Genomic DNA, 18,187 nt, shown 5'->3' with positions numbered 1-18,187 from the left:
CTCCAGCGTATGGCCAGTTTATGAATGAGCCACCTCCAAAATCTTCTGTCTTCAACAGCCCCCCCCAGCTCTTGCAAATGCAAGCCTGCTGCTTCATTTACATAATTGATCCACCTCGTTGTTGTTGTTGTTGTTGTTATTGTTTTTTCTGTCGTCTGCACAACTTTAGCACTAATCATGGGTAGATCTAATCTTCCGGCACCAGTATACAGGGATTTCATTCAGTCATCAGGCTGAATTTCACACTTGCGTTGCTCTGCTGTGCTTTTTTATTATGTGATCAACAACATCAGTCCCTTAAGAGCCTTTGTTGAGTGCATCCAGCAGACATTATTAATGATACACAGAGCAGAGTATTGTGTGAAAATGAACCCTAGTCCTTCTACCTGCCTTCTGTTTGCAGCAGTAAGGGCTACAAGTGCAACACACTTTATAAATTATATTTAATTTTAAAATATATATTAAATGGCATTTATTCTTTCTCATTCATACAACCACCCACTTGGATACCTGTCATGAGAAAGAATCCAGTGTAATGTACAGTCACCAGTTTAAATTTTTATTCCATGCTGTCCTCGAGGTTAAGCATTTGTACATCATTATTTAAACTTTAAGCATTTAAAAATTATTTTACAAATTTAAAGCAATTGAAATTATATTTTATTTTTTTCCCCTCCTAGGAAAAATAATAGTATAGCACTAAGGCAAGTGCTTATCATGTCTTGTGAGTTCAGTGCTATTTCACTTGCTAAGCATAGGAGGAAGATGAAGAGGAGGAAGGATTTGAATGCCGGTGACGGGTTGAATAACGGGGTGGGGATGATGGCAGAGATAGGCGAAGGAGAAGTGGCACGATGTGATATACAGACACGTGAAACACACCTTTCCAGGAGAATTAAAACATTTTTGTGAAAACCAGCAGCTACAAATTACATGTCAGGTGTAGTATAGAGAAGTTCATGCTGGAAAGCTCTGTGGTTTAGTGGAGTCAAAGGTTGGGAGTTCGATTCCCCACTGTGCATCCTTGAGAGGGGCTGGACTTGAGGATGATGATGTCAGCCCAGGACAAACTGTGTGGTCGCACCCTCAGTTTTCAATTTTTTGTCTAACTTCTCCCAGTCTGACATCTATGATTTTACTTCACCTTGTAACTGATCCTTAGGATACTTTGGCCTATTTATCTCCAACAGCTAAGTTGTTCAATGGCAGAATGCTGACGGAGGCTCAAGTGGGGAAAAAAAAGTTTCATATAAAAATAACCCCTCCAGACAGAAAATTGGTTTTTCAAGACAGAATCTTTCTGTCATTGATTTTTTCCTTTTCCTTTCATCCTCCCCCACCCTCCTTGAGCATCCAGACTGAGAAAGAAGGAGTTCCATGTTCTACCCTCACCTTTACTCCAAGAAAGATTTTAGGGAAACCCACAACAAAAAAAGTCACTGCCCATGAGGATTTGGGTTGACCAGAATTTTGTCACATGCCCTTTTTACACTGTACTGTTTATGAACAAATTAGAAGAGACCTGATCCACTCCTTGTTGCATAAATTTCACGGCTGCTCAGGTAAGTGGCTGGTCTTGTGCTGCCTGTCAGACCAGAACTCTCACATAGCTCAAATTTCTAACGTCTTCTTGGCTATAATTCATAGACTGGATGCAAAACTTGCAAATGTATGAATACTGTATATGCTCCTCGTTATCCTTCTTTCTTTGATTTTCTCTCTTTTGTACTGATTGATTTTGATAGGACATATGGCCACAAGAAACATTTATTATTAATTCATTATTATTATTTATTCATTTATTTAAAGTATTTTTACCCTGCCTTTATCCTTAAAAAGGATCCAAGGTGGTTTATAACAATTAAAATACAGTTTTTAAGTTAGTAACAATAACTACACAATACTAAAAGGATCAATGAATACAATACTGTACTAAAAAACATAAGCAACACCAAAACACAGTCAAAGCAGCAAAGTACAACAATCCATTTAAAAACACATTGAGGCAGTCACTCAGGGAAAGCTTGAATATCCAGACTGAGAAAGAATTCCGTGTAACATTAAGTCACATATATAGTTACTAGTTTAAATTGATATGCCATGCTATTTGTGAGATTAAACATTTGCCATATGGGAAACCACTGGGGCAAAGTAGCACCTTCAAGACTTGACATGCTTAGACTGTAATTCTATACCCACATACTCCCAGAGAAGACTCCCTGGAAAAGACCCTGATGTTGGGAAAGTGTGAAGGCAAGAGGAGAAGGGGACGACAGAGGATGAGGTGGTTGGACAGTGTCATCGAAGCTACCAACATGACATTGACCCAACTCCGGGAGGTAGTGGAAGACAGGAGGACCTGGCATGCTCTGGTCCATGGGGTCACAACTTAACGACTAAACAACAACAACAACATACTCCCATAGTTCAATAGAACTAAGTCCCATTGAACTCACTGAGCCTCGTGGCGCAGTGGTTAAAATGCTGTACTGCAGCTAAAACTGTGCTCACGACCTGGGTTCAAATCCCAGGTAGCCGGCTCAAGGTTGACTCAGCCTTCCATCCTTCCGAGGTCGGTAAAATGAGTACCCAGCTTGCTGGGGGGGGGGGGCAATGTGTAGCCTGTATAATTTAAAAATTGTAAACCACCCGGAGAGTGCTTGTAGCGCTGTGGGGCGGTATATAAGTCCAATAAATAAATAAATAAATAAATAAATAACTAAATAACTAAATAACTAAATAACTAAATAACTAACTAACTAACTAAATAAATAAATAAATAAATAAATTAGTACAAATGGATAGGATTGCATGGTTATTAAAGCAGATGAAATGGTTACTCCAGTGAATGAAAATGTATACTATGAGCATCTCCATCAACACCATAAGTCTCCCCCACTACATACTGTCAAGTTGATTCTGATTTATGACAATCATCCAAGACTCATCCAGGGATGAAATATTTCTGGTGGTGTTTGTGAGCCATGAAATTTATTCATGGTTTCAAAGGAACATTTGCAAAGGTTGTTTGGTGGCATCCAATCAAGAATCAGAAACTTTCTTTTCCATTGGCCAGACAGGAAAGGGAAAGCATTAACCAAACTCCAGCAGAACATTACAGCTGTTTAAGGCCCACACTTCCATTTTGCCCTTCATCATCCTACTTCCATGATAGTGACAATAACATTTCAATAGTCTCTAGTAGACCATATATAAATGATGACATGCATTTATACACGCATTGACTTACCGTGTTATATACAGAATATGCAGCCAAAACATGGAATAAAGATTGTTGCCTAGAGAGAAAAGAGAGAAAGCAACCTAAATAAAAATTTTAAGTGGTTGTTGAACACACCAATGAAGTGGTTTGTGTGAAACTTGTGGCCGGCAAGTGGATTCCAACTTGTATCAGCCTGAGTGGTGAAAGCTATTGTCCAAGACAATCAAGAGGGGCCCCAGGTTTCCCACGCTTGTGCTACAGGAAAAAGAAAAATATTCAATAAGGGGGCGTTCCTGCACTTTTTAAAAAGTGACTCCCAGGAATATGCTCTTATTACTCCCCCCCGCCATGAAAATAAAAAAGCAAAAAGTACATGCTTTCATTTGGCTGAAGATGTAGTTTCCTGAAACAGAAATACAGTGGTGCCCCACATAGCGACGAAAATCCGTGCAGCAAAAATCGCTGCAAAGTGATTTCGTCGCTATGCGGTTTTAAAAAGCCCATAGGAATGCATTGAAACCCCTTCAATGTGTTCCTATGGGCTTAAAACTCACCTTTAAGCAAAAATCCTCCATACGGCGGCCATTTTCGCTGCCCGTTAATCGAGGAATCCGGGCGAAAACACAACAGGCGGTCATTTTTTTACCTGGCAGCCGTTTTGGAACCACGGATCAGCTGTTGGAAAATCATTGCTATGTGATGATCGGTATGCGAAACAGGGTACCGATCATCGCAAAGCGATTTTTTCCTATCTAAACCATCGCAATGTGATAGCAAAAGCGATCGTAAAAATTCGTTGCTATGCGGATTTGTTGTTAAACGGGGCGCCCGTTAAGCGAGGCACCACTGTATTGCAATGGGACAGTGTGACGTATATGCGCGGAATGTATCTGTGTGTGAGAGAGGGGGGGTGCTTTTCAATAAGATGTTCAGTTCAATATTTGGACAGAAGACAGGGGTTCAAGAACACAGACCTCAGTTGTATCTTTGTAGAGGTTTAAGTCTTTTGAAGAAGTTCTGACATGCTAGAATTTAAAAAAATTAAAAAGGTAGATGAACAACTTTACTTACTTAACTCCGTATCGGTCTCTGAACATGATATGATTACGGTATGTCCGATTCACATCAAGATCAATCTGTCTGATGTCTGGGGAGGTCCCTCTTGCTTTGATTTTTAAAGTCTAAGAAGTCAAAAGAATGTGCAAATAAATATATTCACCATAACTTCCCTGTTCAATACCAGAATCACAAAACTTGGTGACTATGGCCAAGAGTTTAAAAGAAGTTCCTGGGTTGTTGTTGTTGTTTTTAACTACATATGCTCCTCATGTCCTGTTTGTGCCCTTTCCCGCAGGAAAACCTTTTAAAAATTGGGTATATTGGAGCCGTGGTTAAACTGTTATACTGCACGACCCGGGGTTCAATCCCAGGTAGCCGGCTCAGGGTTGGCTCAGCCTTCTCTCCTTCCGAGAACAGTAAAATGAGTACCCAATTCGCTGGGGGGAGGGCAATGTGTAGCCTGCATAATTAACTTGTAAACTGCCCAGAGAGTGCTTGAAACACTATGGGGCGGTATATAAGCAGCACACTTTTTTTAGGGTAAACTGAAAAAATGACTTTGGAAGAGTGCATGTAACCAAGAGATCAAGCGTTGCCCATGCCTACTGTAAGTCCACTGTCCCAATGATCATTCCAACTTATTTCTTAAGAAGTGACTATCAGCTGCCAGCCTGAATTAACAGGCACGGTGTTGAGCACAGTGGGTGGCCAAATAATGCATACGTTCTAGTCCACGCAGGCAGTCAAGAGAACTTCTGCATACAAATGCAAGCCATTTCTCTTTCAGTGGAAACATTCTGCACACAGACGGGCAATTTTCCTCAAACCATATTTCAGGTTTACTAATGCTTCTTATTAGATTTCACATACAATCGCACCGTACATCAAGAAATCTATAAAGTATTTTGCTGGCAGCACCAGCTCAGCTTTCTCAATAATTTTAAGATTAAAAAATATCGCCCGGCCTCACTTGAGAATGAAGACACCTGGGTTTTTGAATACCCTGGCGGTTTCTTTTTACATTATTTTCTTTTTTTTCCAATACACATCACTAGATGGCATCCATAACCTTTGGAGACATCCATTTGTCTTTCATCCATTTCATTTCTTATTTTTCTTGGCCAGCTTATGGTTTTGGTTCACAGTATTGGTAGGGCTTTTTCTCCTCTCTTTTTTAAAAAGGAACCTCGCTGTCAGATGGATTATTGATGTTTTATTTCAAGTCCGTTGCACCCGTGGACTGTTCCAGTTCAGCCTGGATAAAACCTGCACTTGGGGAAAACGTTCTTGCTATCTGTTGAGCTGTCATGGCAGGCATGTTTTTAATAATGTTGTTAGGAAAAAAAAATCAAGGGATGACATTTTTAAAAATGTCCAGTTGGAAGTCTTAAAGCCATTGTACCATCTAATTTCTTATTCATTTTATTTGTAAAGCTGTAAGAGTGTAACTGGAAAGCTAATGTAAGCTTGCTGAAAAGATATTAGAAGTATTATATTAATTTGGGGTTTGCACCAGTATACAGTGGTGCCTCGCTAGACAATTGCCTCGCAGGATGAAAAACCTGCAAGATGATTTGGTTTTTGTGATCACTATGGTGCCTCACAAGACTTTTTTTCTATGACTGTGCTTTCACAAGATTTCTTTTTTTAGACCGATGCTTTGCAAGACTTTTTTTTTTGTACACTGAAAAAAAAGGGAACCTTGCAAGACAATTTTTTCACAAGACGACGATTTTCGTGGAATGAATTAAAATCGTCTTGCGAGGCACCACTGTACCATATTTACTGATGGATCCAAAGGTTTGGTTCAGATTGGAGACACAGGACTGACCGTATGGGACACAGAGAACTGTAACACAGTTTAGGAAAGGGGCCACAAACAGCACATGCTTAATAGGAGCATGGATCTCAAGTTCACTCCTCAGTTACCTCCAGAGAGGACCATGGAAATACTCCAGATTAGAAACTGGGAGAGCTGCTGCAAGTAAATGAATATTGAAGTACTGTACTGTATGTGCAAGTATAAGCATGTTTAAATTTTAAAGACGCCATTGGAGGTTTTATGGTGATTGGAGTTGTAGCATGGAATGAGGGAGAGGGATTTAATCCTTAAACCTACTCCATTCTAGCTGGATAAAGCAAAGATTACCTCCCCACCCACAAAAGAAAAAATATTAGCCCTGATGGTAAAGAAACACTCAGGTAACTACTATATTTATGGGTTTGTTTGTTTTTTTGCCTCCTCAAGATGACAATCACCACTTGGGATGTGGGAGGAGACAATTTAGGTAAGTAAACCAAACCAGGAGAAATTGTTATTTGTTCTCACAATGAGCAAAGGAGGAGTGTTAAAAAGCTTGTCAACAAAGATGTAGTCATATCCATGACCGGATCATGTATTGATTGCAAAAGTGGTATATCAGCTGAACAATAACTATACATAAGCCCCTATTGGCAGGACTGAACATCTGTCTTATTGGGAAAGAAGCTTCTTAACTACTGAAACTTGTTTTCCTTTAATAGTGATTAAGACAACATGGGAAACTGTACTTTTCATGCTCAAGAGTGCGCTAATCAATAAAGACTGCCTGGTAGTCACGATTCTCCACGTGGATTGTTTATTTGCTGAAAATTCATATATTTACATTTCTTGCATAACCTGAAAGGTGACTCATCTCCTCTAATCCAGGATACAAACTGGTGCCAAAACCGTGGGAATTATGCAGTGACTTCTTGTACTATGCCTGCTTTCATCAAGAGCGGGCTGGCTAAGGTGGAATGGAACAACCAGGAGTCTCTCTGCTCCTCAGTTTGCGTTTTGCTTTCAGAAAGAATGAACCACAAAGCCTGGGAAAGTCCAACAATCTGAAATTCCATGATGGTGGGAGTCGCCAACTACTGGCGGGATTGCCAATAGTTGGCCATGGTTCTCATTTGGGGTGCTCTCAGGACCCTAATAAAGGCAAGGACTGGAGTTTGGTGGCAGAGCTCCTGCAGCTACTCCCGGGTTCAGCCCAGGCACTCCCTAGTTAAAAGGAATACAGAGCAAGCAATGCAAGAGAAAAGTCCTTCTCTGCCCGCAATCCTGGGGAGAGATGCTGCCAGTCAAATAGAGACCACATTGAACCAGACAGAAGCATGGTCAGGACAGTATTATTTTCAGTATTTGTACCAGGCCTAGTAATAGGCATTCTCTGGATTACAATCACAACTGTAACATATAAAAACACAATATGAACTGTAAGATACCGCAGAATGGCTGATTGGGGCATCAACTGAAGACCAATGTGAGTTTTTGGACATCATGGACTCTGGACACCAAACAAGCATTTAGTCCAGTTGTGTCCAGCTCTAGGGCGCGGTGCTCATCCCTGTCTCCAAGCCATAGAGCCAGCATTTGTCCAAAGACAGTTTTCACGGTCACATGGCCAGCGCAACTAGACATGGAACGCTACGACCTTCCCACCAAGGTGGTACCTATTTATCTAGTCACATTTTACAGGCTTTCAAACTGCTAGGTTGGCAGGAGCTGGGACGAGCGATGGGAGCTCCCTTCAACGCATGGATTCAATTTTACAATGGCTGGTCTTCTGACCTTGCAGCCCAGAGGCTTCTGCAGTTTAATCCGCAGCACAACCACGTCCCGACTGCATGCTAAAGAAAGCACCTACCAATTTGGCTTAAATGGACTGTCCCTGGTGGTTTCATTAAATTCCTAATCCCAACTCTGTTAGAGGCAGGCCATGCTCCTGGGTCTTCTCTCCTCCCTTAGCCAAAAAGAAATTCTTTGTGTTTCAAAAAGGCAGGGAAAAACGGGGGAGTGGGGGGGACCCAGATTGCCTGACTGTCATTTAAGAGATGGGTCATAACTTCCAAGCTGCTAGCTGAGGAAGAGCTTGAAACCAACTTGCACACTGTCTCCCTCTAAGAAGCAAACCTAGCCTCCACATCATCAGCCATGTGAATTTGGGACATTAATAACAGCACACATGTTTGGAACTACCCACAAGAACTGGATGCACAGCCTTGAAGAAGATGGTTTACCATCGAAAGCTTTCTGTTTGGTGTTTTGTTTTTTGTTTTTGTTTTTAATTTTCTTAACGGTTGATTAAAGGCATCACCTGTTCCTGCATTTGTACAAATGAAGGTGAAATTTAAAACAGAGTAAGTCAAACAATCACAAATGTAACGCCCACATAAGACAACTTCCTAAGTTACCAAAATAAGTTATGGGCTGGAGCATTTGTGTATGTGGAATAATTCTTACTGAAGGGTATGTGAACTGGGAAATGACACTGGTAGAAAGTAGAGGACTGATGTGACTGAAGGAAATAAGGAAGGGGATATTTTCATGAAGGCATCTCTATATAGACTTGATTTTTTTCCCCCTTCTGGAAGAAATCAAGGCATCCAGTCTGCTGCAATGGTGTTTTTACAGGTAATTTTAAAAGAAAAGAAAGTGAATTAAAGTTACTGGAAGACATGTGATTGACTTTCAAACTCACGTTATAATAGTCTTTCATTTCTTCTTTCATTTTGGGGACATCAAGCAGCAAAGACCAAACTTCACCTCTTAGTTGTAATGGAATTCCTTTATAGATTCTCCTATGAAACTGTGTTTTAAAAAAAGACAGAAAAAGAGAGAGAGAAAAAAATCACAAATGCAAGAACCAGAAAAGGTACGGCCTGATGATGGCTTTGCTGCTGTATACTGGCAGCCCCACAACCTGAAATGAAAGCAAAGGTGGTACTCATCTAGACACAGAAGCATTACATACTGCTTGGTGAAGTTACTTATTAGGTGTGTCGTGCACTTAAAAATGCAATGGGGTGGGGAGAGAAGGAATGAAAATGTGAGAAATAAGGGAGAGTGTATTTTGAGGAAACACAATGAGCTTCTTATGTCCGAAAGGAACAGAAAGCCATGCCAGTGCAGATGGAAGACAGTTCTTCAACTAGAACTGTCAATGGGTTTCATGGTGTTACTCCTTTCTGGGGTATTTGGCAAGGTAATGATGCTTTCCAACAGGCTTTTTTGGGTGACACTTTGAGGTTCAGCACAAGAAACCAGGTTTTACACAAACATACACAGTGGTTTTTTTTAATGCATTCAGAATTTGCCAGGGAATGGCACAAGTCTATAGCAAGATGTTGTGATAGCTGCCAACACCGGTGGCTTCAAATGAGAATTAACTAAATCCAAATGGGTTAGGGCCATTCAAGGTTGTTATTCAGGTTTGTTATATGCCATCTTCACTACCAGAATCAGCATGCCCCTGTCTTGTGAGTTGTTGAGAAATACAAGAACTTAAGGTGCAGTTGCACTGCTGTCCTGCTGGCATGCTCCCCTTGGTTTTTGTGCGAACAGACTGGACGGGATGGGTGGCAGGGGCTGGACCAGATGGCTCAAGCCTCCTTTGAGAATCCTTTCATGCAGCAGGAGACAGAAAGAAGAGACACTGCCACTGTTCATAACTTACTATTCTAGACACTACGCAACTGTCATCAACGAGCAAAAATTGGGTCTCCTGAACGAAATCAGCAACACACTCCAAACGTGCACGGCCTTGATTGAATTCAATCTGCTTTATGTATTAGATCATGGCATCCTTAGGGTTGCGTCAGGAGTGTGGCAACTGAAATTTTATCATTCGGTTTCATCATTACTTTACAGTGGTGCCTCGCAAGACGAGCGCTACGTTTTATGACGAAATCGCATAACAATGAAGTTTTGTGATCACAAAAGCAATCACAAAACAATGTTTCCTATGGGGGAATTTCGCTTTGCGATGTTCGGTTCCCTGCTTTGGGAACCGATTCTCACAAAACGACGATTTTCCTACAGCTGATCAACGGTTTCAAAATGGCCGCCGGGTAAAAAAAATGGCTGCCCACTGTTTTCTGGGACGGATTCCTCGCTGCACGGGCAACGAAAATAGCCGCACTATGGAGGATCTTCGCTGGACAGTGAGTTTCAACCCATAGGAACACATTACTCGGGTTTTAATGCATTTCTATGGGCTTTTAAATTTCACTTTACAATATTTTCGTTCTACAGCGATTTTGCTGGAACGAATTAACATTGCAATGCGAGGCACCACTGTACTTTCATTCTTATTTGACATCTTACTTTTCACTGTGGCCAGTGGGGGAAACAAAACCTCTGAACTAAACTCATATGGTTTCTAAGGCAGCTGCAGAAGCATCTACAGGTAGAAGACTGGAGTCACTGCATGGGTGAATTGTGGGAGGATTGTAATTCAAAGATTCAAAACCCCTCCCAGGGTAACACCCGTCCACACCCTCCCAATCCAGGAAAACTTTACACCTGCCATGGAACTGGTGGGAGACTTCGTGCATTGCAAGCAAAGGGAGAAAATTCTTTAAGAAGGAATGCTAAGCTTCCCTTCCTTCTTCATTTCTGTCCTGACGCCTAATGGTGGCAGGTACGTAGGAAGCTTGAGCGAGAGAGTAACCTTTTATGCATCTCTATAAAAGTTGGTCACTTGATGTATATATAGGTTGCACGACAGGCCAACTCTACCATTCAGCACACAGAAATATTTTCTTGCTCCTCAAACTTGATTTTGATTGATTGTCACTTATTCTATGCTATGTAAAGTCTGCTCAGTTTTTCTTGGTATTGCAATGGGGCACAAGTTAAAAATGACCCCAGCTTGAAAGTAATGCCTAAAAATGATTCACTGTTTGGGAATGCATGTAGCATGCACAGAAAGGAAGGAGTTAAAAAGGCTTCTTCTACCCTTCTTCAGCTCAAAACCAACAGCATCCAACAGCTATTTAAAAAACAAAGCCATTTAGCAGGGGAACGCCCCTGCCTAACATGTAGCCTGGTTTTGAAGAACACGCAACTAGGGTTTCATTGTGAGCAGGGCGGTGAATTCATTTGAGATCTCCTTGCCAAACAAATTACTCTCTGAAAGAAGTGGCTAAATAAATCAATACACTCTTGGGCCTTTCATCTCCTGCCTATAGATTATAATTTACCAATCAAATTAATTCATTAAAAATTTCACAGTTATAAACCTTTAGCTGCTATATTAGATACTGCACGGCAAATATTAGTGGCAGATTTCGCAAGCTCATTCTGGAGTTCAATTCCATTATATAACCGTGACGGCCGCTTTTAACCTTGCGGTGAGCGTTAAACCCTTCAAAACAAGGCTCTCACATTCCAGCTCAAGAGAAAGAAAAACAAATTAAGATACTTAAAAGTAAAAAATGACTATAGATAATAAGTGTTTGATACTGACAGGCACCCTTCTTATGATGTGACTGTCACCTGTTCACACTTACTTAAAACACAGTGGCTAGAATATTTTTACACCTCTCATATCAGGGAGATGGCAGTTAGCAGGTTTGAGAATCTATTGAGTTAATCTGTTTGTCTATATGCCGCCTATCTCCCTACAGAAGACCCATAGTGGCTCACAACAACTGAAATGATTAAACAAAACAATTTGAAAACACAATATAATTATATTAAAAATACAGCCGTGCCCCACTTTACGATTACTGCGTTTAACGACGAATCCGCTTCACGACTGTTTTTGCGATTGCTTTTGCGATTGCAAAACGATGGTTTGAATGGGGTTTTTCCGCTTTGCGATGATTGGTTCCCTGCTTCGGGAACCGATTTTCACTTTACGACAATCAAAAACAACTGATTGTCAGGTTTCAAAATGGCCGCCGGCTGAAGAAAATGCCCCCCCCCCGCTGTGCTTAGGGACGGCATGCACAGGCATGGAAAATGGCTGCCCCTATGGAGGATCTTCGCTGGACGGTGAGTTTTCAGCCCACTGGAACGCACTGAATGGTTTTCAATGCATTTCAATGGGCTTTTTTATTTCGCTTTACGACGTTTTTGCTCTACAGCGATTTCGCTGGAACAAATTAATGTTGTCAAGCAAGGCGCCACTGTAACCACAATTAAAAACCAAGATTAAGAACAATTTTTAAAACATTTAAAAATCTGTAAGTTAATAAACTTACAGAGGAAGGAAAAGAGGGAGGGTTCCCACCTAGCATCTCAGGAGCAGCACATTCCAAAGCTTGGGAGCCACCACTGAGTAGGCCTTCTCTCGTGTTCTTCCAGAGCTTAGGAAGATTGGGGGGGGGGCTGAGAGAAGGGCCTCCCCTGAATATCTTAGAAACTGAAGTCATATGGGATGAAATAATCCTTCAAATAGCCTGTATCCTCCAAGCCCAGTTTATAGGTAATAACCAGCACTGGCCTGGAAACAGACGGGCAGCCAGTGAAGCTGTTGTAATAAAGTTCCCTATAACCAGCATCAGCCAGCAGTCTGGCTCCAGCATTCTGAATCAGATGATATTTCCAAATACTCTTCAAAGGCAGCCCATGTAGCTCACGTTGTAGTAATCCAAGTAAGACGCCACTAAGCCATGCGTCACTGTGGCCAGATTGGACATCTCAAGGAACAGGCACAGCTGTCCACTTCCGTTGCTTAGCTGGGTCAAAGGATCTCACACTTCTACGATACAGTGATCTCACCACTAAAATCTTAACTAGTGGCAGAGTGGCTGGAAGATTCTCAGGGTTGTAGTCCAAAAAGTTAACTTTTCAAGGCTTTACCCTTAATGCGAAAGCCAGCGGGATATATGCTGGTCAGAGTGCCAGACAAGCACTCTCAAATCCCAACTGTCATGAAACTCACCAGACTCTTAGCCAGCCTACCTCCCAGGGTTGTTGTTAGAATAAAGTGGGGAGGGAGGAGAGGCACATACAGTAAACAATGCTGAGATTGCTGGAGGAAAGGCGAGATATAAATCTTTTTTTTATAATGTCAGTAGTGAGTATTTGACATGGATCCTTCTATGCACAGAAGAGAACAGGGTAATTTTTCTTCCTGAAGGGTGAGGGATTTGTCATTGAGCCCCCGCACATATACCTTCTTCCATGCATCCAAGAGTCATTATAGAGTGTCTACATCACATACTGTACAGTTTGCTGCAAATATTTTTTGGGCGGAGGATAAATGTCCCCATCCTCTGCCCTGTGGCCCAGCTGAGCATCTGAAATCACCCTTGGGCCACAGCACAGCTTTCTGTCTTGGTGCTTCTGTTCTCCCATTTGAAAAACGGGAAGGCCATCTCAGAGCTGAGGGAGGCTGCTTCAGAGGGAGAGAGGCCAATTTCCAACAACGGGTTCAGATATCATAAGCAAAACTAAGCATTGATGGAATTCTGCAGAGCTTTTTCTGCTGTGGGGAAATGTCAGAGAGAAGAAGAAAAAGCCTGGGAGGGGGAAACTTTTCTATCCCATGACACTCTTTGCCCATCCTTACCCTACATGGTCTTGTGTGGGTGGTGAGCATGATAATGGAATATGTTTTGGGTTATGTGCCCATGGGGTTAAGAAGACTCAAGCGTAGACAAACAGCCTCTCGTCTGATAGGATTCAAACTGACTGGGACAGATGGACGGCGTGGCAAGACATTAAGCAAACAGCTGTAACAGCAGCTGGATTACCCTCGAGGGAGTGGGATTTTAGGCCTTATGGGAATACACCAGATGAAAGTCTCTTAAACCTACTTTGATTACAGATCACTAAATGAGTGGGTTCCATTCCCTGCAAACAACAGTTTACTCATCAGAGTGAAGCAGTATGGAGCCAAAAACTGTAAGGTGAACCAAAGAAAAAGTAGATTAAAAAAAAGTGGCCAGGGAAGAAGACACATTTGATACTATCATTTCCTCTATAATTTTTAAAAAGCTTTACACACTGTGTACTTCTTTACAACCCTGAAAACGCATGGTTGTTGTAGGATTTGGGGGCTGTCTGGCCACATTCTTGAGGTTGTTCTTCCTAACGTTTCACTAGTGTCTGTGGCCAGCATCTTCAGAGGACAGGAGTCAGAACTCACTCTGTGGCCTGGTGCAGTTTTGTGGGATAGCTGAGTATTTATAGCTGTGGGATCAACTTTTTGTCCTTCTCAGGAGATTGGGAGATTATGGTGATCAGTGTGTTTTTTGTTGTGAGTGTATTGTTGTGATAAGTGGGGAGAGATTATCTGTCACTGTGATTGATTGGTGTCGTTAGCTGGTCTTTTGTGTGCAGTGATCACTGGTTCTTGTGTCTGGGTAGAGTTCGTTGACCTTTTGCAGGCTGTGTTTTTCAGTGCTGGGAACCAGGCTTTGTTGAGTTTTAGACTTTCTTTTTTGTTGAAGTTCTGCTGGTGTTTGTGGATTTCAATGGCTTCCCTGTGCAGTGTAACATAATGATTGCTGGTGTTGTCCAGTATTTCTGTCTTTTGAAATAGAATTTCATGTCCAGCTTGTTTTAAGGCATGTTCAGATACTGTTGATTTTTCTGGTTGTTTTAATCTACCAGTGTTTTGATTATGCCTCTTTTTTGTCATAGGTGGTGGTTGGAGTTTTTGTGTAGGAACTGGTCTGTATTAGTGGGTTTTCAGTAGACCTTGTGTCCCAATAGGAGGTCAGGTTTGCGTATGACCATGACATGTAAGAAATGGAGTTGGCCCTATATTTCTTTTTCCATGGCGAATTGCATATTTGGGTGGATCCTATTGAGATGGTTTAGAAATTCTTCCAGTTTTTCTTCACCGTGGTTCCAAATTGCAAAGGTGTCATCCATTGGGATGAGCACAGACAGAGTTCTGACTCCTGTTGATATGGGCCACAGAGACTGGTGAAACATTAGGAAGAAAAACCTCAAGAACATGGCCAGATATCCTGAAAAACCTACAACAACTATTGGATCCCAGCCATGAAAGCCTTTGAGATTACCTGAAAACTCAATTTAATCAAAATGTAGTGTTGGAGTAAGGATGTTCTGGACCCCAAGAAAGAAAGAAAAAAGTAGACGCTGAATCAAATTAAAGCTGTATTCTCCCTAGAAGCAAAAATGACTGAACTAAGCCTACTGCATTTTGGGCATGTCATGAGAATTACAAAACTCACTGGAAAAGAAGACAATAATGCTAGGAAAAGCTGAAGGTTGTTGGTAAAGTGGAAGACCTAACTTTAGATGGATTGACTCTAGCAATGAGCAAGATTCTACAGTTCATGCCACTTCATTTATTGGTCGACCATGTGTTTGGTTCTTCAAAGCCATGTCTCCTCTGGCAGGCGCCCGTTCAGAGGCAACACCCTGGCTTCCCTGCGTTGCCTCCTCCAAGCTTTGTCTCCAAGTGGCCGCCTCCTGGAGGATATGGGGCTCTGAAGCATCAAACACCTGTTTGGCTAATAAATGAACCAGCACAAACCACCAAACCAACAGTTTGGGTCCATCTCTAATTGACTCAATGAAGAAAGCCACTAATTAAATTTGCAAGACCTGAGGAGGGATGTTAATGACAACCTCTTTCAGAGGTCACTCATAGGACGGTCCTAACCAGAAATGACGTGATGGTGCATAAAAATACATGTACAAAGAGAAAATCATGTGCGAAAAGCCTGGCTGTAAAGCTCTGTCAAAACTCTTTAGAAACAAAGATTGGGGTATGAGTACAGTAAAATACACAGTAAGCAAGTGAAATGTGTGCTGTTAATAGTAGCTGAAAAAAAACTGAATATACTGGAGTAACATATTAGACTACTGGTAGGTATTGAAAAGGAGCCTTGCTAAAGAACTTTATAGGCAAGCATTCCTCAACCTTGTGTCCCCCACCAACCCATGCCTTGGACTACAATTGCCATAGCCCCCAGGAAGCGCAGTAATTTGCCTTGTAGGCCAGGGATAAGGGAAGTTGTAGTCTGACATCAGGTTGTCATATATTCAGACTTTCCTGCAGGTTATGAAGGCTTAGATATACTCAGTCACCTTCCCTTAAAAGGAGGTTCTTCATTACAGGAAGATGTTACAACATCGCAGCTAAAGATAAAAACACTCAACTGGATTAAGGATTTCGACTGTGTGTCTTATATTTCAGAGACAAGGAAAATCTCATAAACTGCCAAGGTAGACGATCACTGAAAAGACAAAAATCTTCTTCCATGGCACTGGGTGTGCATGAAAATAATACAAGGTATGAGTTTTTCATGTTTGGTTTTTTTAAAAAACTTTTTAGAAGCATGAGAAGCAATCTAACCACAACTATGTAGGAAAACAATTCAAGTAGCCGGAAGACAGTATTACGATTACAATACTTAGCATTTGCACAATGCTTTGAAGTGTCCAAAGCTGTTCATATGTATTACTGTACCTAGTGTTAATTTTTACAATTTTGGAAGGTAAAATAGTATTGCCCTGTATGTTGCAACTGGCTGAAGAAGGAGGGGGTGTTGGAATGAATGATCCGCAATGACCACACACAAGAGTTTGTGGCAGAAGTAAAAGTGAAACAAGGTACTTTGATTCGTCATTCAGTCTCCTAAACCAGTTATGTGTTAGAAACAGAGATTGGGCACTCACTGTGGTTCTTCACAGTTCCCCGGATCAGGCCCACAGGAGTTGTGCAGGTGCCCCAGATTCTGCACCCTGCCTCCTCCTGCGGGCACCCACATAGAGGGGGAGGCGAGAATAGGAGGTCCAAGGCAATGCTGCTGATGGGGCACCCACAAGAGGAGGTAGGGCACGTAATCTGGGGCACCAGTACAACACCTTTGGGCCCAATCCACCGAAGTACACTGAACTGGAGTAAGTGCCCATCTCTAGTTGGAAGTGTTTTTTTAAAAAAACATTTATTTAAAAATACTCTTATTTTTATTCTAATTTTTAGACAACTGCCATCTTCCAAAACAGTTCATATCAATGAAGGGAAGAGACAGACTCCTTCACCAGGCTTACTAACAAAAAAGAGAAGACACATTGGGAGGGGGGAGAGTTTGTGGGGCACAGTAAAGGAACAAAGCAACTAAAAGAACAGTTAGCCTTCTTGCTCTCTAAAAAGTATTGCATTTTTTTTTCAAAAATAAAATAATTACTTCCTCCAAAATATTATTTAGCAATGTGCCAAAGTATTTATTTATTTATTTATTTATTTATTTATTTATTTATTTATTTATTTATTTGATTTTTACCCCGCCCCCACTAGACAACATCTACTCGGAGCGGCTTACACCTGGTAAGTTATGAGCATTGCAAACATTTTTACAAACATGGGTCTCACAAGTTGTGTGCTTCATAGATGTGGGATGAACCATAGTTCTCTGCTAAACTCTGAGGGAAACCTGAATTTACTGATATGCAATTTATGAAATCAATACCCTAAGAGCATGCCTCAATATGGAGCCCAGGCAATTCAGAAGAATGTGGGTGATGCCTCGCATAGCGAGGTGGTGCCTCGCATAGCGACGTTAATCCCTGCAGCAAAAATCGCTGGTAAGCAATTTCGTCGCTATGCAATTTTAAAAAGCCCATAGAAACACATTAAAACCTGTTTAATGCATTCCTATAGGCAAAAAACTCACCTTAAAGCGAAGATCCTCCATACGGCGGCCATTTTCGCTGCCTCTTAAGTGAGGAATCCGTCCCTAAACACAGCGGGCGGCCATTTTTTTTACCCGGCAGCCATTTTGAACCGCCGATCAGCTGTTAAAAAAACACCGCTTTGCGATAATCGGTAAGCGAAACAGGGAACTGATCATCGCAAAGCGGCAAAAAAACCCATTTAAAACATCACAATGCGATCGCTTTTGCTATCACAAAATCTTCCTCGCTAAACGGAGTGCCCGTTAAGCGAGGCACCACTGTAACAACTATAATTCCAAATGCTCAGCGTTTAAGTAAAGAAAGGTGGGATGGGATGAATGTAAGTATAAAATGCAATAGATAACCAACATATTGGAATTAAGAGCACAAGTTGTTCAGACAGGACTATTAATTCCAGTTTCAAAGAATTTTGTAAGCCAACCTTTCACCAACTTGGATTCTTCCAGATGTGCTGGACTACCACTCCCATC

General features: G+C 41.5%; 1 protein-coding gene across 7 annotated transcripts in view; it reads right to left on the bottom strand.

Moving 5' to 3' along the window:
* Positions 1-18,187, bottom strand: part of USP6NL (USP6 N-terminal like) — a 171,080-nt gene that overhangs the window by 31,805 nt on the left and 121,088 nt on the right. For all 7 annotated transcript variants that reach the window (XM_020801066.3, XM_078376457.1, XM_078376456.1 and 4 more), the window contains 3 exons: positions 8,788-8,895; positions 4,295-4,404; positions 3,251-3,299 (listed from right to left, as the gene is read on the bottom strand). In XM_020801066.3, coding sequence (XP_020656725.3) covers positions 3,251-3,299; positions 4,295-4,404; positions 8,788-8,895 — 267 coding nt within the window. The remainder of the gene's footprint in view (positions 1-3,250; positions 3,300-4,294; positions 4,405-8,787; positions 8,896-18,187) is intronic.

The sequence above is a fragment of the Pogona vitticeps genome, chromosome 5, assembly GCF_051106095.1.
Source record: "Pogona vitticeps strain Pit_001003342236 chromosome 5, PviZW2.1, whole genome shotgun sequence".
Classification (NCBI taxonomy): domain Eukaryota; kingdom Metazoa; phylum Chordata; class Lepidosauria; order Squamata; family Agamidae; genus Pogona; species Pogona vitticeps.
This window is presented reverse-complemented; position numbering and strand designations above follow the sequence as displayed.